Here is a 25618-nt window from a genome sequence, read left to right as displayed (position 1 = left end):
GGAGCTGGGGGAAAATGCAGAAGTGTTGGACTTCCTCATCTGGATTGTTGCTGATGTTCTCATGGACTTTGAGGACTGATGGTTTGGTATGCTGAGCTCTCTGTCTTGGGGCTTGCCCTTATGAAGCATGTTACTCCAAAGGAGAGGCTAAACCTGCTTATAATTGTGCCTAAGAGTTTCCCTCTGAGTACCTCTTTGTTGCTCAGATGTGGCCCTCTCTCTCTAGCTAAGGCAACTCAGCAGGTGAACCCACTGCCTTCCCCACTATGTGTGACCTGACTCCTAGGGGTATAAATGTCCCTGGCAACTCAGAATATGACTCCTGCGAATGAATCTGGACCCAGCATCATGGGATTGAGAACATCTTCTTGACCAAAAGGGGGATGCGAAATGAAATAAAATGAAGCTTCAGTGTCTGAGAGAATTCACATGGAGTCAAGAGGTCACTCTCATGGACATTCTTACGCACTGTAAAAATAACACTTTTTAGGTTTTAATATATTGGAACAGCTAGAACTAAATACCTGAAACTACCAAACTCCAACCCAGTAGTCTTGACTCTTCAAGTTGATTGTATAACAATGTAGCTTACAAAGGGTGACAGTGTGATCCTGAAAACCTTGTGGATAGCACTGCTTTTATCCAGTGTATGGATGGTTGAATAGAAAAATGGGGACAAAAACTAAATGAAAAAGAGGGTGGAATGTGGGGGCAATGATGTACATGTTCTTTTTTACTTTTATATGTGATGGTATTATGAACAGTTGATTGTACAACATGGATGAATGTATCTGAATAAAACTGAATTAAATTAAAAAAAAGAATGTATGTTGAATTTTGTCAAATGCCTTTACTGTGTCAATTGAAATGATCGTGACTTTTTCCCTTCAGTCTAGATGTTCTATTGATTAGAGTGGTGTATTGAAGTATACAAGTATTATTGTAGAGGTGTCTATTTCTCCCTTCAGTTTTGCCAGTGTTTGCCGCATATATTTTGGAGCACTGTGTTTGGATACATAAATATTTGTGACTATTATTTATTGTTGGTGGATTGCCCCTTTTATTAAGCTATAGTATACTTTGTTTCTTGTAATAGCTTATAATTTGAAGTCCATTTTGTCTGATATTAGTATAGCTGCCCCAGTTCGTTTTTGGTTATTATTTGCATAGACTATCTTTCTCCATCCTTTCCCTTTTCAACCTGTTTTGTCTCTGGATCTAAGGCGAGTCTCTTGTAAACAACATATAGCTGGATAATGCTCTTATTTTATCCCTTCTGCCAACATGTATCTATTGTTTGGGGAATTTAATCTTTTAACATTCAGTGTTATTATTGTAAATGCACTAGTTACTTCAGCCATTTTGTACATGGGTTTTTATATGGATATCTTGTTGTCTCTCTTCTGCTTTATTGTAACCTCCTTTTCCATATAGTTTATCTTTGATGTTTTTGACTGATCCCTCTGTCATTTCTGTTTCTGTATTTTTAAAAATGCTTTCTCTATGATTACCCTGTGATTTATATTACACAACCTCCGTCTATAATCTACCAATTTGAAAAGATACTAATTTAGCTTCATTAGCATGCACATTCTCTGTTCCCATATCCCCCCTTTTCTCCTCTTTATTTATTATTATTACTATTATTTTTTTCCACTATACCACTTTATATTTTGCATATCCATTTTCAGGAAATATACCTTCTTGCCTTCATGGTTTTGATGAGAAATTGGAACTTATTCTTGTTGGGGATCCCTTGTATGTCCTGAATTGCTTTTTTCTTGCTGTTTTTAGAATTCTCTTTTTATCTATGGCATTTGACTTTCTGATTGGTATTTTTCTCACAGTAGATCCATTAGGATTTATTTTGTGTGGATTGTGTTGCACTTCTTGGGCATGTATGTGTGTGTTTTTCATAAGAATTCAGAAATTTTCAGCCATTATTACTGCAAATATTCTTTCTGCCCATTTTCTTTTCTCTTTTCCTTTTGGACCATCCATGGCAAATATGTTTCTATACTTCATGCTGTCACTCAATTCATGGAGACACTGCTCATTTATTTTTCTATTCTTTTCTCTATCTGTTCTTCTCATTCTATGATTTTGATTTTCCTGTCTTCTAATTTCCTGATTCTTTCCTCTGCCTGTTGAAAACTGCTGTTGTATGTTTCTGGTGTTTTTTAATTTTTACTCTTTTGCCTTTTATTCTCAAAATATCTCTTGGATTACTTTTTTTTTTTTTGTTTTTTTTAGACATCTCACTTTTTTTTTTATTTCCATATGCAATGAATGTAGTGTTTGGGCATGCTGCTTAGGATGCTATTTCTAAAAAAAAATGTTGGCCATTTTTCAGAATATCCTTTTGGTTTTAAATACTGGTCAGGAAAAACAAATAGTGTAAAAATATGTTTTTAATTTTCTGTTACAGAAATGAAAAACTGATTTGCATCTAAAAGTGCAATGGTGAAGTAATTTAACCCTTTCACCAGATGATATGGCAATATACAATATATTGCTTCAGCTGTTTGAGAAGGCTGTGATGTATTTTTATATTGACTTAGAAAATTATAAATTACATTGAATTAGTATCCATAATGACTACATATATACACAAACCAGTCCTAAAAAAATACTCTGTTATAGAATTTATGAGTGAAAACCTCACACAGTATAGTAAAACAATTAACATGCTTGGGTGCCAGATTTTGATTTCTATTTTAAAAATACTAGCCTGTAAAATGAACACACTGCATTCCCATTAGCAGCACGAGCATTTTTCAACCAACTTGCCTAATATGATTTAGGTATGTTAAAACATACAGATTGCTCTGAAATGTTCATTGGTGATGCTTGTTAACAAGGTAAATTTTGGTGAATGGGTTAAAAGGCAGATCAACTACCAAAACAAAACAAGACAAAACAAAAACAAAAAAACCCCAACCACAAGCCATATACACTCCAAATATTCTAGTGTTTCATCTGTAGGAATAATCATTTCAAACAAACAAGACTTGAACAGAACATATGGCTTTACAATAACATCAGTTTATCAACTAAGTTGTAGCAATAAATACTTAATCTCTACAAATAGACTTACATTTTTGATCCATTTTAAACAATACAGAAAACAGTTACCAATCAAAAACTGGTTATAAAAAGAACACCAAATATTTCTTATTCAAAATCACTTTTGTAAGTTAGAACAACCAAAATTACATGTCAATCCTATGACTCCTTGCCAACCTGGAAGAAAGATGAATTCAGAATTTTGTACAAGGTGAAAAATGTATGAAGACTAATACTTTGGTCATGCTAATAATTGTCAAATAGTTATGTTTCAAATACAATAGATATGTGTATTCACTTTTATAAAACTATTCTTACAGCCATTTTAACTATAGTATTACTACTCATTACATGGATGGCAAGATCTTATTTCACAGGCCACCCATTATTTAGAACAATACAATATAAACATGTGCAAAAATTCTTGGTATTTGTCAGTGTGCAATCTCTACACATCTGGGTTTCTCTGTACAATGTCTAAGAATCTAGAATAGAAAGTTGCTGGTCATGATCCCTTGCAGAGAGAGTGCAGCAGTGACTGGCTGTGGGGGCTGTGGACAGAACCTCCCAGAAGCCCCCAAGTGGCAGCAGCTGCAGTCCTCAGTTGGCAGCAGATGGCACTCATCATACAGGGCTGTTTACCAAGGTGTCACCCGGAACCCTCAGCTGGTCAGTCCTCTGCTCTGGACTATTGCTGAAGAGCTGGGGGACTGTAGACTTTGACTCTGTCATCTCAGGGGTCTCCTCAACCGACCACATATTTACAAGTAGCATCTTGAGAAGTAGACAGTTTTCCTTCCTTGCTCTTGAAGACCGTGGTTTCTGTCTTGGCATCTACAGTGAGGTTGTGGGTTTCCTTCATACCACCATTCATCATGGTCTCAGTCACCTTGTCTGTATTTTCTGCATCCTCCTCACTGTCACAGCTGGCTTTCATAGCCACACTGCCTGGCACTTTGGGCTGTGCTGCAAGGGCAAAGACACTGGTATTCAGAGGGCCAATGGGTTCAGTGCTGGTTTCCATTTCCAGTGGGGAATTACTCCTTAAAGAATCTTTTGTACTCAGGGAAGAAGGGAACTCTGAAGAAGAAGCCCCAACCATCTCTTTAGTCAGCATTGGCTCCTCTGTGCTCCAGATGTCAGACCCCACAGAGTCTAACAGAGCCCCATGGGTTGTCTCCATTGGGACATCAAAGTTGGCTGACCAGTTGGGTGGTTCATTCAAGTCTACCTCCATTTAATCCTCTGCATTGGCACTACTGGACTCAAATAAGTCTTGTTTGGCTCCATCTTCTTCTTCTGAGTCTGTACTTTCCTCACTGTCTGTAGTCCCCAAGCTAGATCATGTGGGATTCTGGTGTAAATGCAATGTGATTTTCCTCCCAGATATCTTCCTCATCAGAGCCACCATCATCAAACTACTGTATTCTTTCCTTACACAACATGTTTCAAACAAGGCAATATCTCCACTTTCATTTGTATTGAGAGTAAAGTCGATGTCTGATACCTGATGAAAAGAAACATTGCCAATGTCATCTTGATCTGCAAACTTCTCATTGTTGAAGCCAAACTGGTCAATAAAATTGGACGTCATTTGTTGCATCTGATAATCAGTAAAGTCTAGATCTACTGTGTTCCTCTTGTTAGTTTCTCCTAAGGAGCTTGTGCAGAAGGTCTCCCATCACTCCCTGACTTCATCTGGAAGATCTTTGATGAGTTGCTGTACTAATGCACTGTCAGGGTCCTTACAGGTGCTGTGCATGATATAGTTGGGTATCCTTGTGAGGGGTCCCATGTAACCATGCCATCTTCCTCCCTCAGCCTACTTCTTCTCATTCATTTCCCAGGCTTCAAGTACTCATTCTATTAACTGACATTTTTGAAAAAGATGTTTCAATAACAAACCATCACCAGTGGAGTCTTGCTCAGCAATTGTGCCATTTTCTGTGTTTTCAAAAGGACTTGCAAGAATCAGTGCAATACAAATTTCCACTTGTGTATGTAAAATGTTATTCCACATATATTTGAAGAACATGTCCAATATGACTGCAATGCTGTTCAATTCGATAAGGTCCCCATTCACACTGTGGCTGTGGGTCTGAAAGAGGCTGGAGATTAACCTAATCACATTCAGGTGGGTGTTCCCCACAGGAGACTCCAGCATGCCCATGTGGTCTTCATCACACTTTTCTTGGGTGGCTCAAGCAGGAGTTCATGAAAAGATCCAAGTCTTACTCTGATGGCTTCTAGAACACTCTTTTTGACTGAGCAAGCTGAGTGACTCATGCCTGGTGGACAGATCTCTATATGGCCTTCAAATGTTGGTTGATGTGTCTCAAGTAGAGTCAGCAATATCTCGATTCCACTGACTATGGCTGGTTCATTTTTCTCCTTATGAAAAATATTTGAAAGAAGCTGCTTGGTAATTTCTTGCTTTTCTACAGTGGCAAGCAGGGGATCTGGTTCTGTACTGTTCTGAATTCGTAACATCTGGTCTCTGCTCAAGCATATAATTTCACAAAGTGACTGTGATGCATTTGAATGCAGGTTTTCTTCTTGCAATGGATGAACTATTTCCAAAAGCCTCTGGATGATTTTCTCCTCATTTAACCTATTCAACACATCTTGCCTGGGCTGTGGAGGTTCAATACACATCAGGAGCCTGAGCAACAAATCCACAATTGTGGAAGTCCCTATGTGCTTTATAATAAGGTCTACAAAATCACATTTCTTTTTTAAGAAATCCACAATCTGTTCTGGTTTTCTGCTGATAAGAATACTTAGCACCTTGCTGAAGAAACTGGCTAGTAGTGTGTTCAAGGGACAATCATTTAGGAGGAAGCTATACAATTTCATTAGCAAGGATTCATCTTCTCCCAGTCTGTCATTCATCTGGGAGACATCAGAAGTGAGTAACTCACAAGATGTATTTGGATACTTGTATCTGATCTTTTCATCCATGTCTTGAGGTGGTTCTTCTATAATGAATATTAAATCTTTGATACATTCTGCTTTTAATAGAAACTCTTTAAGTTTGCAGTTCTGAGCTTTACATTCCTGTAACACATCTTCCTCATCCATTAACTCCTTCAGTGTTACATCTTCTCTTTCTAGAAGTGTGTCCATGTGGGATGATGAGTGAAGATCAAATTTCCAAAACATGCTGGCCTGTTCAAACCAAAGTTTAAAAATTAAAAGAAATGTTTTCTACGCTGTGACTCCTTGCCCATTACAGGTTATCCTGGCAACAGTTGTCTTCCAATTTACTGCATTAGCAGATTAGTAGGAATAAGGTAGAATGTACAACAGAAGCTCTCCCAATAGTTTTAGCATCCTTTGATGATCCTTGTCTGAATCAATTTTTACTGAGGGTTATAAAAATGATGGGTTTTCAGTAGCTCTACTATTCCTTCTGCATTTATTAGTTGACATTCTAACTTTAGTGAGGTATTTTCACTTCTTCCCATTCATTCTTTCTTTATTTCATTAGGAGTATGGACTCATGGATTATTTTTATTCATTGATTTCATTATACATTTTGATGCTCAAATTGTCAAACTGTCCCAGATTTGGTCAGTGGGGGCCCTTTTTAAGCAGGCTCTGGTGTCCTGGTATTATGAGAACATTTCCTTATTTTCTGGCACACAACACATTCCAGATTCATCTAGTACATTCATGGATCCAGTTTTGAAATCAGCCATTTCTTCAAGAAGTCGAGGTGTTCCTTTCACTGGAGAATATTATTTAGAAAACAACATTCTGAGCACTAAGTATGTTCATATCTACTGGAATATCACTTCTTCTATGCCTTTTATGTGAACAAAGTTGGGAAGGAATGGCAATTGCAGATGATTCAACTGTATATATGCTTCTGTGTGTATGTGTATGTGCACATTCCTGATTTTTAAATATGAGCAAAACCAAGCATTTCCAGGCAATAGGTGTGACCTGGAGGTGCCCATGACCTGCTGCTAGTCATGCTCAGATGGGAAACACACTCACCAACACCATCACTGAAGCGCCCCTGGATTACTTTTTATACTTTCAAAATCTTCATTCTCTCACATGGTCTTCTTAATATCCTTTATCTCTTTGTGCATGTTTTCCTTCATCTTCTTGAATTGATTTAGGAGATTTGTTTGATCATCTTTGGCTAACTGTGCTATCTTATGAATGTCCTCTGGAGTTTCCATTCATTCTTTTGACTGTGCCATATCTTCCTGCTTGTTAATATGGTGTGTAATTTTCTGATGATATCTAGGCATCTGATTACCTTGAAATATTAACTCTGTAGGTTCATTTCTCCTTCTTGCCTAGGAATTTATTGTTTATTGGCTTTATGTTAAGTTTCTTCTTTGACTCTTTGATTAACTTATTCCAGAACTTTAAAATGCCCCGTATTTACCTGTTCAGATTTTCTCAGTTCTTCATCTGATTCTTGTCCTGGAATGTGGTAAGATATTTAAGATTGCACTTTATGCTTAATTGTTTCACCACCAGGAGAGAGCTTCCTTTTCTTTCTTCCTTCTCTTTCAATCCTGATCTGTTCTCTTTGTTTTTGTTCAGACTTTTCTCCCAGCTCCTATCAGTTGTTTAAATTCTCTGCCTCACTCTTACACTCTTCAGTTCTGGGAACTGCCCTTTCTTACAGCAATTCAGTTTGACACTCCCTTTTCTTCTCTGATTCTTTTCTTTCCTTGGTTTCTTCCCCTTTAGTGAATCCTGCCCTGAGTAGCCAGATGTGGCAAATCCAGAATTGTGGGCCACTTCAGAAAAGTCTGTTTTGCCTTTACTGGTCCTGCCAACTGCAGCTGGTCTCTGTGAGGGCACAAAAGTTCTTGCCAGCATTGCTGTCATTGTATGTCTCCCCTCCCACCTGGAGGCCCTTGTTTTATATAGCACTGCTCAGTGACTTGTGTTTCCCCTGGGTCTCTGCAGGCTTAGGTCCTTGTGCCTGGATATGTGCAGAGTTCTGAGTTTTAACTCACTTCTGTGAGTTGCTCCCCAGTCTCCATGCATGAGTTTGAATGGTTTTTTTATGCAGATTTTTGGGCTCCTTTTCTGTTGATTCCTCCTTTTATGGATATTTTCCTTCAGTTTTTAGCTGCTGTAGCAGCCCGGAATTCTACTATCTGACTCCTTAGCCAATAAGACTTCCATTTTCTGCTGTAGTTCTTGTTGTACCATGCTGTATAGACTGCCTTCAGACACATCCTTCAAGGAAAGAGTCCTCTCTAGTATCTGCCTGCTTTGGGTCATACTCCAATGTCTTCAAATAATTGTTTATTATTGTTTTCCAGAGTTTATAACTGCTATCTGACAAAGGGCTAGTCTGATACAAGCTACACTGACAATACTGGAATCAGAACTACTTTCTCTCATGTGGTTTTTCATTTTCATTTCTCTGATGACTAATGAGATTCAGAATCCTTTTCATGTGTTTAATGGCTGCTTGGATATCTCTTGTGAAATACTCTTTCAATTCTCTTGTCCATTTTTCTATTGATGTGCTAGGTTTTTCTAATTAAATCAGAGTAGTGTATATATTCTGGGTATAATTTTGCCTCAGTGTGTTTATAAGGAAAATTGTGAAAGACTTCAAAATGGATGAAAAGATTGATGGGTGTCTTCAATGGAAAACAAGGCATTTTCTTGCATGTTGTCCAGAAGATTTGTTTCTATGGGAGCTCCACACTATTCATTGTCTTCAAGCTATGATTTGCAACTCTATAAGTTACAGATAAGTTTTAGGAACCCAAGTTCTGTTCCTTGGAAGGACAATTGATTCCTCCTCTTCTCCCATGGAAAAAGCTAGTTTCTTGCATCTATTTATGAATTCATTTTAGCATGCCTGATTCAACTATGTAAGTATAATAATTTGAATTCTATTCTGAACTGGTTGTAACCTCTTATCAGTGTCAGATGAGAAAAACAAAGCTGTAGGACAATGAAGGCATTTATTTGGGGTCTTAGAATTTCAATTCACAGAGCACAGATTCAGGTAGCAACCTAAGTCATGGCCCATCTTTGCATTTCCAGGTAAAGGTTTTTTAAAGGAAAAGAAGCTTTGAGAAGTTATTTATGGTTGATGGACATTGGGGTACTCCATTTGTCCTTCAGATTGCTAGTTTACTGAGTTCTTTATTTTATAGCTTGTTTATGGTGTCTGTATGTCCTTGGGGTTTGGAGGAACATTTTTGTTTGAAGATCTGCGTACTTAGGCAGTTTGTGCTATGTGGCTGAGACCTGCAAAAGAGTAACCCAGGAATAACCTCCTGAATCCATTTTAAATCTCCTAGCCATGCCAATTCTATTTTGCTTCATTTCATTTTATAACAGTTAAATAAAATCTTGGAAATGTGATCATTATATATCTATATGAGAGTCAAGATTATACCACTGAACAATTATCCTTTAATGTATTACAAATATCTTCTCCCACATGGCCTCACCCAACCTCATTGTCCAGGGAATTTAGTTGTCTGTGTCCCAGAAGGACAGGAAACCAGGATTGATGAGCAGAATTGAGATTGATCACACACTGCCTCCTGGGCACTCCCTCAGGAAAGCTTTCCCTGCTATTGTTATATGACTTTATCACCCCACTACTTTTCATTCATAGTTATTGTCACAGTTGTACTTAAATAATAATTTGTGAAATTATGTACTCAATGTTTGTTTCTGCTCCTGGAATCAAAATTCACCCCTGGAATCAAAATTCCTCAGGGCAGAAGCCCTGTTGGTCTTGTTTTCCACAATGTGCCTAGTGTCCATTTGGTAAATATTTGTTGAATAAATGAATGGATAGAATATTCACAGAAATTCCAAGTTGTCGTCTGCCCTTCCAAACATTTCTGAGACCTTATTATTGCATGAAGTTTCAACAACTGGTTTGAGTTCCAGCTGTAAGGAAATGGTCTTCCTTTGAGAATAGGAATCAGATCAGGGTGACTTTCTGGAATCTCTTTAAGAGGCAATATAGAGAAGAAAGAACATGAACTTTAGGGCCAGAAGACATGAGTTCAGTTTCTACCCAGAAGCAGGGAGATGCAGCTTCCCTAAAGCCTTGATTTCTTCATCAGTAAAATTGAGGCAGTGACACCTTCCTCTCAGGGGTGCTGTGAATATGCAATGAAAGTCTGTTAAAAGTCTGAAAAAGTCAAAACACTGTGTCCACATCAAATGTGACTATTACTATATTTTAGTGGGTATTTTAATTTACATCAGTAGTGGACATGCTTTTTAATGATGGTGTATCATTCAGTTTTGCTAGGATATGCTGTGATATCAAATGACCCCTGTTTTAGTTTCCTGGGCTGTTCAAGCAAATACAATGCAATGTGATGTTTTAACCAATGGGAATTTATTAGCTCATGGCTTTGAGATTAGGAGAACATCTAAATGAAGGCAAGTGAAGGTGATGCTTTCCTCCTGAAGACTGGCGTTCTGGAGCTGGCTGCCAGTGGGTCTTGGTCCTTGTTTCCTCTGTCACATGACCATGCACATGGGGGCCTCTCCCGGCCCCTCCCTTCTCTTCTGGGTTCCATTGATATCCAGCTTCTTGCCTCCTGTGGCTTTCTTCTCTCTTTGTCTGAATTTCATGTCTTATAAAGGACTCCAGTTAGAAGATTAAGACTCATCCTGATGGTGGTGGTACAACTTAACTGAAGTAACCTCATTATATTGTCCAATTTACAATGGGTTCACACTCACAGGAAGGGATTAGATTTAAGAACATGGTTACCTGGGGTATATATACATCTACAAACCACCACAACCCCCAAATGAAAAGGCATATAACATTACAGGTATTTTCTCTCTCATTTCAGTATCTATTGCAGTTTGTGACTCTTCCTGACTCTGCTCCAGGTAACTTTTTTATTCTGGAATCTAAGCTAAAGGAGGAGGTGCATTCTGGAATAGAGCAACGATGGATCCACACAGTGGACGCTCCTGTTGACATTCCTTTTTCTGAGGCCAATGTCAGTGATGTGGTGAGTATCTTTCTCCCACGGGGCAGCATGCTCTCAGCATGGGGTGGGGAGTGGGCAATGACCAGTGAGGACCAATATTAAGATCTACCATCAGGATGAGGATTTGAGAAGAGCTACTTCTCTGCGTAGTTCTTCACTGCACACCTGAGAGTCAGTGTGCCCAATGGTCTTCTGCATTATGCTCTTTGTATCCCCTGATACCATTGGGACCTTTACTTAATGTGGTTCCCCTGCCTTGCTATGTCTAAGCCTCCTCCCTGTCCCAAGTCTCTTTTCTCTGTCTTGACCCTCTGTAACCTGCACATGAAAAGGACCCAGAGGATGGCAATGTAGGAGAAAGATCACTAACCTCAAGTCAGCAGTCTGTGTTTGGACCCAATTCTCCCACATGCTGATGGGTGACCCAGGTCATGTCACAGACCTTCACCCATCTTTCCAACCCCCAGCCTGCATCTGTGCCATGGCCTGGTCTGGGTCCAGACAGAACATAAAGAAGGGATGAGAATGCCACTGTCACAAGGGCAGGGACTTGGAGTGACAGTTCACTTTGGTATCCCAGCCCTGGAGAGCAGGAGTTGGGATCAGCTCACAGGGGATGACTCAGGAAGATGCTTTCCTGACCTTCAGGATTTCCTGGTCTCAAGGGAGATGGATGTGCATGGATATCAAGTGTAGAAGCACATTCACAGGATGAGAGAGAGCAAGGTCCATTCTGCTTGGTGGGTTAGGGGAGGATTTACAGGGGGAAAAGACACATGAGCCAGAAAGCAAAAGAGTATAGGACTTGCTTGGTGTTCCCAGGTGAGGGGAACAATTTGTGCAAAGGCTTGGTGCATGAGGCAGCCTTATGATCCAGAGACCTCAGCACCCAGCTGTGGTTCTGTTGGTAATCAGCAGGTGTTTGTGTCCATGTGTGTTTCACTATGTGAGGGCATGTATGACTGCAGGTACCAGATGAATATGTGAGTCTGAGTGTGTTAGCATGATTGTCCAGTGTGAGGAGGCATGTGAACTTGTGTGTGTCTGAGTGTGTCACTATGACTGTCCTATAAGGACAAGCTTTCATGTGTCTGTGTGTCTGAACATGTGTTCGTGTGACTACCCTGTGCAGCAAATGTGTGAGCCTGTATGTGTTGGAGTGTGTATTGGTGCATCAGGCATGTGTGGCTGTGTTTGTTTCTGAATGTTTGTTGGCGTGACTATCCCTGTGCATTAGACCTGTGTGTCTGTGTGTGTCTGAGCATATTTTGGTGTGCCCACTCTATGCAGCAGGCATGTGTGTCTGTGTGTATCTGAGCATGCATTGGTGTGACTGCCCTACATGGCAGGCATGCATGTGTGTTTGTGTTGGAGTTTGTGTTGGGTTGGTGCAACTACCCTGTGCAGCCACCTTGCATATCTGTGTGCATCTCAGCATGTGTTGTGTGACTTCTCTGTACAACAGGTGTGTGTGTGTGTGTGTCTGTGTCTGTGCTTCAGCTGAGGTGTACAACATGGAGGTCAGGAGGCCTGCTCAGGTACATGCTCTGGGACAGAGGCCATGGATGGCTCAGGTGCATCTGTATCTCTTCTGGCCTTGCCCTGTGGCATCTGCCTGAGGCTATGATCATAGAAGGCAGCTGAGAGCAGGTAGGGCAATTTGGGGCCTGCTGGGTGCCCTGTTGGGGCTCTTGATGGCCTGGCTGGGTGCAGCCCTTGAGGATTCTGGGGGTCTCCCAGAGCCCAGCTTCACTGTACAGAGCTGAGCCATCACTGGCTTAATAGGCAGTGAAGTTAGGTCCATCCCCTCTGGGTGGGGGACTGCAAGGGAGATTAGGTGGTGAGAGCTCAGAGCCTGATGAAGGGGGAGGGGCAGATGCAGAGGCAGCCCTCAGAGCAGATGTGCCATGGGCGGAGCAGGGTCAGGAAGGGAGAGCTCTGGCATCAGAGGGTGAAGGGTCTGGTGCAAGAGGGGTGGGGAGGAAATATGTTCGGGGTGGGTGGGTCATGGAACTGCAGGAGGAGACGGGTATCAGGAGGACAGGGTGTAAGGAGGATGATGGTTGGGGAGCATGTCAAGAAGACAGGTGCTGAGAGGGGAGTGTATAAGGGGGAACGAGGAAGGGGCAGGGGAGTGAGGTGGGGAGAGAGGAGGGGGTCAGAGGATGGCACATGACAGAGAGCACACTGTGGTGACCCATATTCACAGAGGGTGACCTCCAGGGCCTCAATGGTTTGTATATAGGGAGGCAGGATGGGGCAAAGACATCAATGGTGCCACAAGTGTTGAAGCAGGATGGAACTGTTTGGAAGACAGGAGGCTGTGGGAGGTGAGCAGATGGGAGGTGAGATGCTGCGGAGAAACTACTGCATTGGTTTAGGGGATGGGGTAGAAGTGGTGGGCTAGAGAAAGATGGGGAACCCCGTTAGCAAGAGGAGCTTATAGGTTAGAGGAGAAAGTGTGGGGAAACCTCAAGTTCTTGGCTTAGATACCGTTGTGTGGTATCCTACAGAGGAAGCAGGTTTGGGAAGGCATCTGCGGCCTGCAGTGCCTGGAGGACAAGGCAGGCCCACACCAGCTGCAATTAGAGATGTGAACCTGGCATGGGGACAGGTCAGGATGGGCCCTGACTCTGCCTCCAGAGCTCATTGTTGCCCCATGGCACTGTGGAAATGGGGGCTCTTATGAGGCTGAGTTGTGGACATTTCTGCAGGCAGCATCTGGGACAGGTCTCAGGACCTTGGAGAAAATGTCGTTTCCCTAAGGGAACTTGGCACATAGGTGTGGATTCTAGGGGACCAGAGGACCAGCTGCCCCTTCTGCCCACCTCCAGGCTGCCCTTGGCCTGAGGAGTCTCACTGTCAGGGGCTGCAGGAAACATCTGCTCCTTCCCCCGAGAGCTGGATGTTCCTGCCCCTTCCTACCACAGCCCTCTCCACCCAGAATGATGTGGCACTTGAAACAGCCTGGGCTGCACTGTGCACTCTCAGGAAGTCAGTGGTGCCCACCCTGAGCAGGGTGAAGAGAAGGGGGTAGCTTTGTAAAGCCACAGAGGAGGTGCATGGCCATCCCTGATGTCCTGCTGTCAGAGTGGAAGTTGGAGTCTGCTGTGCTCCCATCATCATGGCATAGAGCTGGTGAGAATAAAGCAAGCTGCCTGCTGCCTGTCTTCTGGTTGGTCACTCTTCTTTCTGCCTGACCCTCAGCAAAGCCAAAGGACTCACCCTAGGTCCCTCTGCACCTGTTCCCCACAGCTCCTGCAGCACCAAATCCTGATACTTCAAAGGCCAGCCTTGGGCACAAATTGCCTGGTCAAACCAGCCCAGCCTCAGGGTCCCTGGAGCTCACCATCCAGCAGGCATCAGCTATGAGTTCAAACAGTTGGTTCCGTTCCTTGGTGAAGACCCTGACTGCTTGTTTGGCCCTGTTCTTTCTCCCTGGGCAGTCTGGGCCTGGGCCTCTGGGGACGCCCTGCCTGGCCCCTGTGTCTTTGGTGAAGCTCCCGTGCAGCTGCTGGAGTGATGCTGCTAAAGAAGCCCCACTGTGGCCCTGTCCTACCAATAATTAGCTCTGTCTCCTGAGGCCCACGGGACATGTCAGCTCCTTCTTTTATGATGACTGTGGCCCATTTTCTCTCCTGGCTAGGCATTTGTTGGCCACTGAGGCCTGATCTGTGCCTGCCTCTCACAGCAGGTGGCTTCTCAATTCTGGCCATGCCAGTGCTTGATGCCCCTCCTGTACCCAGCCTCCATGTGGCTCTGCTCCCCCAGCCTCCCCTGCTGACCTAGGCCCCATGAGACCCCCTGCCCTTCCTCCTTGCCCAGGCTTGGGAACTGAGGTCAGTGCTGCTGGGCCTGGCCCTGTGTGCTTGGGACACAGCTGGATGAACATCATTTGGGACTGCCCAGCTGAGAGCAATAAGGCCTTCCTGTAGCCACTCAATCTGCCCACCCTTTGGAGTAACCCCACAGGACTGCACGGTGCCTCCTAACTCAGGCTCCAGTTCTGCAGGGAGAAGGACACCCCTGGAAGGCCCATTTAAACACCCTGAGGAGGGGCAGGGCCCAGGGGGCAGGGCCCTGTGGCAGGTCAAGCAGTGTGGTCAGTGCAGGCAGGAAGGGGTTGAGGGTGGGCAGAAGGGCCAGAAGATTCCAGAGACTGTACATTTGTGGAAAGAGTCCCTGGACCGATGATACAGCCACACTCGTCTCATCTGTGTTTTGCGATAAGCAAGGAGTGTGGCAACATGGGCAGACTAATAAATCATATCATTTTAAAGAGTGGTTTATTGTCATTTTTAACAAAGTAGAAACACATGCACATTATAGACATTGAATGGGTTTCAGAAAATTAAAGAGAAAAAAGCTACTGAAACTATTGTTCTGATATTTCCTCTGAGCAATTTATCTCTATTTCCCCTCCCCCATGACCCAAATCATCATTATTAATTGAGGCTCTATCCTTTTAGCAGGGTTCCCTGTGTGATTGGGATGGTTTTCCCCAGAGCATGTGGCTTGGCCTTAGGAGCCTCCTGGGCTCCTCTCATGCATAGCAGTGCTCAAGTTGCACAGAGCAGGGTGATTTTACCTCTGTCCCTGGCTATCTGGCTCTCTTGCCCTGAGAAGCAATAAGACAAAGAACCTAGGGGGGTACTGAGGCCCCTGCGGCTGCAACTAGTACCAAATCTCACAGCTGCCCAATTCAGTCCCCCAAGGTGAGGGCATCTCTTGTGTTGTGTCCCAACCCCCACTGCATGCTCACTGACTGGAGGCCTGGAATCCAGTACTGGGGCTGGCTGTGCCTGCTGGCCCCACTCTCCCATCGCTCATGACAAGAAAATCCCTTTCCCCTCCTCTGTCCTTAGGACCCACTGAGGCTGTCTCTCATGTGACCACATCCTGACTAAGCCACTCCCTGGAGACCCATCTGACTGTCACCAACTGGGCCTCTGCCCTTCCTCAGTGGCAGAGATGCCCACACCTCACAGGCATCCCATCCTTGCACCTGTCTGGGCACCTGCAGAGGTGACACAACCCCTATCTCAGGCCCTCATCCACAGGGACTCCCCAGGTGGAGGGAAGGATAGATCTCTCATCCCTGCACTGCTGCCCACATCCTCCTCTGCAGGGTTACCCTCTGTACAGTGAGGACAAACTCCCACTGCCCACATCTTTGAGGACAGACCTTGAAGTGGAGCTGTGGTTGATGGTTGGGAGACGGCAGGATGTCCTGAGCCTGTCATCTCACTCTCCCCAGCAGGCAGTCAGGAATGTTTGTCCATTTGTGTTGGATCCCGCATCTGAGGTTACTGTGGGTATCCAGGGTGTGGTCTTTGCAGAGATCTCCATGCTAAAAGAAGGTGCCAGAGCATCGAGGCTGGACAGTGGCTCAGCTGAGGTGAACCAGTGATTGGATGGAGGCTCCAGTGAGACTCTTCCTCAGGCCAGGTGTGCACCGAAGCTCCCAGGATGGAGTGTGGCCAGATGAGGGCCAGGAAGAAGGGAGATCTGCGAAGTGGACAGTGGCACCTCCCAGGGGCTGCCCTTCACAATGCGGTGTCCCCACCACAGCCTGTGTGGGAAACCCTTGCAACCTGGAGCCTGGCCAAGGGTGGAATCTCAGCTCTGATTCCTTCAAAGGACTGCCCTTTCCCTGATGGACACCTGGACATTTGGCCCTGGTAACTCCCCATTCAGTGTGAATCTGCACGAGCTGGGCAGTGATGTGTCTGGGTCTGAGTTATTGGAACAGGATCTGATGCTCCTGCTCTCAGTGTGTTGAGCCCGAGAAGTGCACATGGTTCTGTCTGCAACCCACCCTGGCCAGCACTTCTGGTTGCTGCTGTGCACATGTGCTTGGTTATGGGGGAACCAGCAGGTGTCCAGGCAGCTGAGGTCTGGGGTTAGAGTTTGCTGCCTTCAAAGTTCTCCAAGGGGATGTAGATGAGGCAGCAGTTCAGAGGGTGGCAGGGTCAGAAAGAGCAGGGTCAAAGGCCTGTGCGGTCAGAGGGTGGCAAGATCAGGGGTCAATGAGGTCAGAGGTGAGAGGTGCAGATCTGGAGAGGGGGGTTGAGCTGCATGGGGCCAATGGCTTCTCTTCTGTGAGGTCTGAGGCCAGGACAGCACCTCCTCTATGTACAATCCCTGGATGCCAGAGCAGGAAGGGTGACCCTAGGCCCCCTGCCTGATCATATTCTTGTAGTCAGGGATGATTGTACGCTTCAGCTCCACCACTGAGGAGAAGATCCACTTCACCTGTAGGAAGACAGGTGGATGTGAGCCTGTGGGGAAGGGCAGGCTCCCGTGGCTTCTGTGGTGCCCAGTCACTGACCCACTTGGCCACCGCCCTTCTTTCTGCCAATCGCACCAGGGCCCTGGCTGACCAAGCCCTGGGCTGGTGGGGGTGGTTGTCGATGCAGAGAGGGAGGTCCCAGGAAGAAGCCCACCTTGAAGAGGGTGACGGTGGCACTGTAGCACACGCTAAGCAGGAAGAGGGTGATGAAAATGGAGATGGTCGTCCACAGCCCGTCCAGCTCACCGTCTTGAGCCTCAGCACAACTCTCATCTGGCCACAGCTCTGCCCAGGAAATATGGGGGTCAGGGGGCTGTCCCAGCCACAGTCTCTGGGAGGGGCAGGTCCCTCTGAGAGTCGGGCAGGACAGGTTAGAGTGGGAAGAATGGGATGGGAAAATCCAGGTGGAAAGGCCTGTGTGCCAGGATGGTCCTCCCATTTTGTCTGCCCTATTCCCTCTGGTTCACATTGGGGTACCCTCTCTGGGCCTCTCAGGGAAGTGCTCTGATCACTCCCAGGCCAAGAGACATCCTTATCACCATCCCACTCTTCCAGTCTGGCACCCACTTGCTCCAGATAACACCTGGTCTTCAGCTGTGGGACCTGCTCCCTGCCATCCACTGGGCCTTGGGGCTGCAGAGGCAGTGTAAGGGGCCCAAAGGAAATGAGGCCACCCCAAGCCCTCTGCACCCTCCTTGGGTCATCTGGCTGCAGAGAAGAGCAGGGCAAAGGAGAGGCCCCCAGTGTTAGGGACAATGATGAGGGTGGGTGAATGAGTGGGGTTTCCTGGAGTGTGAGTGTGAACATGTGGGAATGCGAGTGTGTGAGCATGTGGGAGTGTCAATGTGTGGGAGTATGGAAGTGTAGGATTTTGAGCATGTGAGTCTGTGAACATGTGAGTGCATGGAAGTGTGTTTGTGTATGTAAGCATGTGGGAGTGTGAGCGTATGTGTGTATATATGAGTGTGTGGGGGTGGGAGTGTGTGAACATTTGGGAGTGTGAGCATGTGATAGTGTCAGCATGTGAGTTGTGAGCATGTGAGCATGTGAGTGTGTGGGGGTGGGAGTGTAGGAGCATGTGAGTGCATGAACATGTGAGTGTATGGGAACGTGGATGTGCAAGCATGTTAGCCTGGAGCTTGTGGGGGTGGGTGCATGTGGGTGTATGAGTGTGGGAGTGTAAGCACATGAGAGTGGGATCATGTGAGTGTTGAGTGTATGAGTTTGTGAGGGTGTGCGCATGTTGGAGCATGGGAGTGTGAGCATATGAGTGTGTGATCATGTGCAAGTGTGAGCATGTCAGCTTGTGAGCATGTGGGAATGGGAGCATGGGGGAGTGGGAGCGTGTGAGCCTGCAAGTGTGTGAACCTGTGAGTGTAGGGGAGTGGCTGAATGCATGGGCACATGAGTGTGGGAGCATGTGAGTGTGTGAGCATGTGGGAGGTTGGCGGCTGTGCCAGAAGAGGCCTTTGCCATCACAGGAGCATGAGGGAATGCACGAAGCACCTGCCTTAGGCCCCATGTCAGTCCCTCCTTGAGGAAGTGTGGAGGGTGTGTCTGGGTGTGGGTTTCCCATGTCTGCACGTGAGAGGAGGCCAAGTCTGAGCTGGTCAGTGAGTGGATGAGCAGTGAGCTGCCCGCTGGGCACTTGTGCCAGGTCTGGTGGACATCAGGGGCCCAGCTGGTGCCTGCAGGTGCACATGGATGGGCACTTGCACTGAATACCTGTGGGAGGCCCAGGTGTGTTAGGTGTGATATGCATGCATGTGGAAAGATAGCGATGGAGGCTGAGGGCTGCTCATCAGAGGTGCCTGTTTCCAAAGTGTCTGGGCTCAGTGTGCATGTGGTGGCTGGGATGGGGCCCACCCTGGGGCAGATGGGTCCACCTGCCTCTGCCTCTTTGGTGCACTGGGGTGAGGGCCCCCATGTATGTGTCCCCCTGACACTCCATAGGGATGGAGGCCACAGCCAGCTTGTTTCCTCCTGAACTTGCCAAGTGGGATCCAGGTGGGAAAGGCACATCCATTGGCCCTGGCAGTTCTCACAAGAGGATCCAAAGTTACCAGGGGAGCTCCTGGACAGGGACCCTGGGACAAATGACAGGCCACTTTCCCCACTGCACAGTCCCCTACAGAGGCATGCTATGACTTCATTGTCCTTGGGAGATGCCTCCACCTATTCTCTTTTCCCACGCCTGAGCCCCTAGTAGCTGTTGTCTGGAGGGAGGGCACAGAAGAGAGACCACCTCTTCCCTGCTGTGGCAACACCTGCACGGAGCTCCCTCCCGGTGGCCAGTGCAGATTCAGTGCCCCCTGGGATCTGGCCCAGGACCCGTGCTTTCTCCCTAACAGTGAGGACAGAGGCTTCCTCAGGACCAGCCTCAGAAAGAACCATGCCAGTCTTGCAGAATCCCAGGGCAGTGCTGGGTGCTTTATTTCCATGCTGGGGTGCCTGGGAGATATTTACAGGGGGTGGAGAGGGGTGCTCACTGGTCACACTCATTTACCGGGAGACTGGGAGACGGTCTTCTGTGTGTAGTGGTTGTGCAGGGCCTCATGCATCACGACACAGGAATACTCATTGCTTCCTGGCCACTTGCTGTGGTCTATGGTTAACTTGCTGTAGAGGAAGAAGGTTCCGTCCTTCTCCTCCTGGGCCGGGGTGGACACAAAGCTGCTCTCAGGCAACGGCTGCCCATTGCTCTGCCATGAGACATCAATTTCGTTGGGATAGAAGCTCTTCACCAGGCAGGAGAGGCTGAGTACTTGCTTGGACAGCTCCTCTGGGTGTGGGCCAAAGGTGTAGACCTGCGGCTCCCGGGCCTGCCCTGTGGGGACAGAAGACCATGCAGCCGGTCAGGGTAGGGGGCTGGCCTGAGCTGTGTGGACCCCCAGGGCTAGGGAAGAGCAGAGGTCCTGCAGAGGGTGCTCCTCAACCTGGCTGATGGCCCTCACTCACCCGGGGCTTTGGAGATGGTCTTCTCGATGGGAAACGGGAGGGCTTTGTTGTTGACCTTGCACTTGAAGACCTTCCCCTTCAGCCAGTCCTGGTGCAGGATGGGCAGCACGCTGACCACGCGGTAGGTGCTGTTGAATTGCTCCTGCCGCTGCCCTGTCTTGGCTGTGTGCACCTCCACGCCGTCCACGTACCAGTTGAATGTCACCTCGGGTTCCTCCTTGCTCACGTCCACAACCAGGCACGTGACCTCAGGGGTGCGGGAGATCATGAGGTTGTCCTTGGGGTTTGGGGGGAAGATGAAAACTGATGGTCCTCCAGAGACTGCAGTGGGAGAAACGGGATGGTGAGTTGGCACCTGGGGTGGACGGAATGGATCCTTCCCTTCCCCTGTGGTTGGGAAGACCCGGGTGTCACCTTACCTGGGCAAGGCTGGCAGGGTGGTTTAGTGGGTATTGGTTTCTCTGCAGAGAGAACAGACTGGGGTTACCAGGGTCTGGGAGGAGAGAAGGCAATCAGACAGGCCATGGGGAGGTTCTGGCCTTTGGGGCAGGTTTAGATCAATGTCTGTGTGCCCAGGGAGATCATGAGGCTGTCCTTTGGCTTTGGGGGGAAGATGAAAATGGATGGTCTCTCACAGACTGGGGTGGGAGAGACAGGAAGGTTAGTTGGCACCTGGGGTGGGTGGAGTGGATCCTTCCATTCCCCCACGGTTGACAAGCTCTTTGCAGCAACTTACCTTTGGGAGGTGGGGGTGGTGGAGGAGTTGGTTTCACTGCAGAGAGAGCAGACTGGGGTTACCAGGGTCTTGGAGGAGAGGAGACAACCAGACAAGGCCATTGGGGAGATTCCAGACTTTGGGCTGGGTTTAGATCAATGTCCATGTGCCCAGGACCTGGGTCAGGGTCATCCATCCTGTGCCTGCCCTGGGCCTGGGTGCAGTGCCCAGAGAATCCCCTCAATGTCCTCTGGAAGCTGCCCAGAGCAAGGACAAGCAACCATAGCTAGGCAAGCTTACAGCTGCTTAGAGCAGGGAGAAGCAGGGAGGGCTGGGCAGAGCTGGGAGAAGCCCAGAGCAGAGAGCAGCAGGGCAGGGCAGGGCAGAGCTGGGAGCTGTGCTAAGCAGGGAGAAGCAGACAGCGATGAGCTTCAAGCTGCCCAGGGCACAGAAGAAGCAACCTAAGCAGATCAGGGCTGGAAGCTGCCAAGGGCAGAGGAGAAGCAGGTTGAGCAGGGCTGGGATTTGCCTAGAGCAGGGAGAAGCAAGTAGAGCTGAGTTGGGAGTTGCCCAGAGCAGGGAGAAGCAGAGCAGAAAGCCCAGGCAGAGGCTTTCATGGGGAGGAGACAGGTTCTTCCTTGCCCACTGTGGGCTGGGGTCCCAGCTGCCCCATGACCCTGACAGGCGCCCACCCCACAGCTGCCCTTGAACCAGTCTTCCAGAGCACACCGACCTGTGTGTGAAGGTCTGCCCTGCCTGTCTATGTTCTGACTCTCCCTGCTCTGGACAGCTTCTACCCCTGCCCTGCCTGCTTCTTCCTGTCCTGGGCAGCTTCAAGGCTTGCCCTGCTATGCTTGCTTCTCCCTGCTCTGCACAGCTTCCAGCCCAGCCCTTGCTGCTTCTCCTTGCTCTGGAGAGCCCCAAGCCCTGCTCTGCCCTGCCCTGCTTCTCCCTGCTCTGGGCAGCTGCAAGCTTGCCCAGCTGTGGTTGCTTGTCCTTGCTCTGAGCAGCTTCCAGTCTTGCTCAACCCTCCCTGCTTCTCCCTGCTGTGGGAAGCTCCCAGCCCTTCCCTGCCCTGCTTCTGTTTGCTCTGGGCAGCTGCAAGGCTTGCCTGCTATGCTTGCTTCTTCCTGTTCTGGGCTTCTCCCAGCTCTGCCCAGCCCTCCCTGCTTCTCCCTGCTCTGGGCAGCTCACAGTCCAGCCCTACCTGCTCTGAGGAGCTCCTACTGCTTTCCAGCCCTGCCTGACTCTCCCTGCTCTGGACAGCTTCTTCCTCTGCTCTGCCTGCTTGTCCCTGCTCTGATCAGCTCCAAGGCTTGCCGGGCTATGCTTGCTTCTCCGTGCTCTGCACAGCTTCCATCCCAGCCCTTCCTGCTTCTCCCTGCTCTGGAGAGCTCCCAGCCCTGCCCAATGCTGCCTGCTTCTCCCTGATCTGTACAGCTTCCAGCCCAGCCCTCCCTAATTCTCCCTGCTCTGGATAGCTGCCAGCCCTGCTCCGCCCTGCCCTGCTTCTCCCTGCTCTGGGCAGCTGTAAGCTTGCCCAGCTATGGTTGCTTGTCCTCACTTTGGGAAGCTTCCTGTCTTGCTCAACCCTCCCTGCTTCTCCCTGCTGTGGGAAGCTCCCAGTCCTTCCCAGCTCTATTTCTCTCTGCTCTGAGCAGCTGCAAGGCTTGCCTGCTATGCTTCCTTCTCCCTGCTGTGAGCTTCTCCCAGCTCTTCCCAGCCCTCCCTTCTTCTCCCTGCTCTGAACAGCTCCAGTCCTGCTCTGCCCTTCTCTGGGCTTCTCCCAGCTCTGCCCAGCCCTCCTTGCTTCTCCATGCTCTGGACAGCTTCCTGCCCTGCCCTGCCCTATGCTGCTTCTCCCTGCTCTGGGCAGCTCACAGCCCAGCCCTACCTGCTCTGAGGAGCTTCTATTGCTTTCCAGCCCTGCCTGACTCTCCCTGTTCTGGACAGCTTCTACCCCTGCCCTGCCTGCTTCTCCCTGCTCTGAGCAGCTCCAAGGCTTGCCGGGCTATGTTTGCTTCTCCCTGCTCTGCACAGCTTCCAACCCAGCCCTTCCTGTGTCTCCCTGCTCTGGAGAGATCCCAGCCCTTCCCAACCCTGCCTGCTTCTCCCTGGTCTGTACAGCTTCCAGCCCAGCCCTCCCTACTTCTCCCTGCTCTGGACAGCTGCCAGCCCTGCTCTGCCCTGCCTTGCTTCTCCCTGCTCTAGGCAAATCCCAGCCCTGCTCAACCTGCTTCTCCTCTGCCCTTGGCAGCTTCCAGCCCTGATCTGCTTAGACTGCTTCTTCTGTGCCCTGGGCAGCTCAAAGTCCAGTGCTGTCTGCTTCTCCCTGCTCAGCACAGCTCCAAGCCCTGCCCTGCCCTGCTCTGCTTCTCTCTGCTCTGGGCAGCTGCAAGTCTTGCCTGTTATGCTTGCTTCTCCCTGCTCTGGGCTTCTCCCAGCTCTGTCCAGCCCTCCCTGCTTCTCCCTGCAGTGGAAAGCTCCCAGCCCTTCCCAGCCCTGCTTCTCCCTGCTCTGGGGAATTCCCAGCTCAGCCCTCCCTCCTTTTACCTGCTCTGGTAAGCTCTCAGTCCTATTCAGCCCTGCTTGCTTCTTTCTGCTCTGGGCAGCTCCTGGCCCTGCTCACCACTGCCTGTTTTGCATGCTCTGGGCAGCTTCCAACATTTTCCTGCCCTGCTTCTCCCTACTCTGAACAGCTCTCACCCTTGCCATTCCCTGCTTTTCCCTGCTCTGAGCCAGCTCCCAGTCTTAGCTAGCCCTGTCTGCGTCTCCCTGCTCTGGGCAGCTTCCAGCCTTACCCAGTCCTGCATGCTTCTCCCTGCTCTGCTAATTCCCAGCCCTGCCCTGGGCTGCCACTTTTGCCCTGCTCTATGCAGCTCTCACCCTAGCTCTGCCTTCTTTCTGCTCTGGGTACCTTTCAGTCTTTCCCTGTCTGCCTGCTTCTCTCCTGCACAGGGCACCTTCAAGCTTTCTGGCATCCTAGCATTCCCCTGGGCCAGGAAGTCATGCAGGGCTCTCAGCTCTGCCCAGCTCTGACTTGTCACTAAGCTCCTGGCTCATTACATCCTGGCTGCCCACCTATACTTGTGCCAACTTGACCTCTCCCCGAAGACCTGCTGCCCTCAGCACAGGCTCCTGCATCAGCTCCTGACCTGACCATCCAGCTTGACCCAGTTCTTTCCCCCAGATTGAGTCAATGGCAATTCTGGGTCCCTCCGTGCAGCCTGTGCTTGCTCCCTGGGACCAGGACATCCCCACTCATGTCCCCACCTCCTAGGGACCTGGGACACCTCTGCTCCTGTCCCCTATCTCCCTTGGATCCAGGACACCTCTCTCTTCACCACCAGCTCCTTGAAGCCGATCTTGCTGCCCTTGCCCTTGGCCCTGGCCATAGCCTAGGGCTCCACTGTCACTACCTGTGACCCTGCCCTGGGTTTCTCACCAGCTCCATGCGACTACTGTGCATGCTTTGGCCACCTGAGGTGCCTCCTGCTCCCCTGTGCTCCACCAGACCCTTCCCTGGCCATGATCATCCTGCCCTTTCTGCGGTCTGTCCTGCTGCCAGCTCAGCTCCAGCCTCATCCCCATGTGAGCCCTACCTGGTTGGCCATTCCTCAGGCCCCTGTCTGTCCCATCCTATCATGTTTTCTTGAAGGCCCTGGACCCCGGAGCCCAACCTACCTCCACATGCTCCCACCTGCCTCCACCTATCTGTACCTGCTTCCTCCTGCCAGGTGCTCCTTTGTCCCTGCCCTGGACCAGTGCTGTGGGCCTGCAGGCAGCCTGCACACCCCTATGCTGGGTCACCTGCTTGGCCCCTGGATATGGTTAGTCCATTTCAGGCCCCGTGAAGGTCTGATCTCTCCTCAGATCATTCTGAACCCTACTTGTGGTCCATTGCATCACCCAGGTCTGGCAGCTCCCATGAATTCCCCCGCTCCCCTCCTGCCTTCCCTCCACTCTGCCCCACTCACCCTCACTCACCAAGGCTGGCAGGCCATGGGGATGGTGCCCGTGGAGCTGGGGTCTTGGTGGCAGCTCTCCCTGCTGCCCTGGGCACTGATGGCTGATCGCTTCTCCATGTTGTGTCACCATGGGTGGCTCTGACTCCCCAGCACCTCACACACCAGTGGCATGAAACCTTCTGGGCAAGCCTGCAAAGACTCAAATCAGGACTGAAACCTGCATGGCACGTCTGCTTCCTGAACGTCCCATTTCTTTTGGGTGGTTTCTGTCTGATAGGGCATGGGGGGGGGAGAACAGACACACTGAAGATCCTCACGTGGGTGTCTGGGGTGTGGTGGGGTTGGTGGCCCTGGAACCCAGGTCTCACTGAGGCTTCCAGAACCCCAGGGGAGAGTGGGACCTGGGTGGTCTCACTCTCTGTTCTCTGCCTCTACAGAGCCCTAAAGTCCAACTTGGTACTAGCAGTGATTATGTCCACTCAGCCTGACCACCAGAACTTCCCTGCTGCTTTGGAGAACAGGGACAGAGAACTGGGACTGGGGCCATGTCATCCTGCAGGCTGGGGACCCCAGGACCTCTCCCTTGAGCCCTCTGCCACCCTTCCAGCCCCACTGTGCTCTTCTCTTTGCCTGGGGCCAATGCAGA

The 25618-nt window shown here is 48.7% G+C and overlaps 1 long non-coding RNA gene, 1 pseudogene and 1 gene segment (V, D, J or C); all 3 read right to left on the bottom strand.

Moving 5' to 3' along the window:
• Positions 1-3690: 3690 nt before the first annotated feature.
• On the bottom strand, positions 3691-6246 carry LOC119515702 (annotated as a pseudogene).
• A 9062-nt stretch (positions 6247-15308) lies between these two features.
• Positions 15309-17617, bottom strand: LOC119515711. The gene is made up of 2 exons (XR_005213127.1): positions 17486-17617; positions 15309-17294 (listed from the first exon to the last, which is right to left on the bottom strand). It is a non-coding gene; the product is annotated as an uncharacterized LOC119515711 (long non-coding RNA).
• Positions 17618-19730: 2113 nt separating this feature from the next.
• Positions 19731-23985, bottom strand: LOC119516031. The segment is given in 5 exon segments: positions 19731-20158; positions 20290-20610; positions 20709-20750; positions 21026-21061; positions 23922-23985. Coding segments are annotated over 5 exon segments (792 nt in total).
• Between the last annotated feature and the right edge of the window lie 1633 nt (positions 23986-25618).

The sequence above is a fragment of the Choloepus didactylus genome, chromosome 19 (genome assembly GCF_015220235.1).
Source record: "Choloepus didactylus isolate mChoDid1 chromosome 19, mChoDid1.pri, whole genome shotgun sequence".
Classification (NCBI taxonomy): domain Eukaryota; kingdom Metazoa; phylum Chordata; class Mammalia; order Pilosa; family Megalonychidae; genus Choloepus; species Choloepus didactylus.
This window is presented reverse-complemented; position numbering and strand designations above follow the sequence as displayed.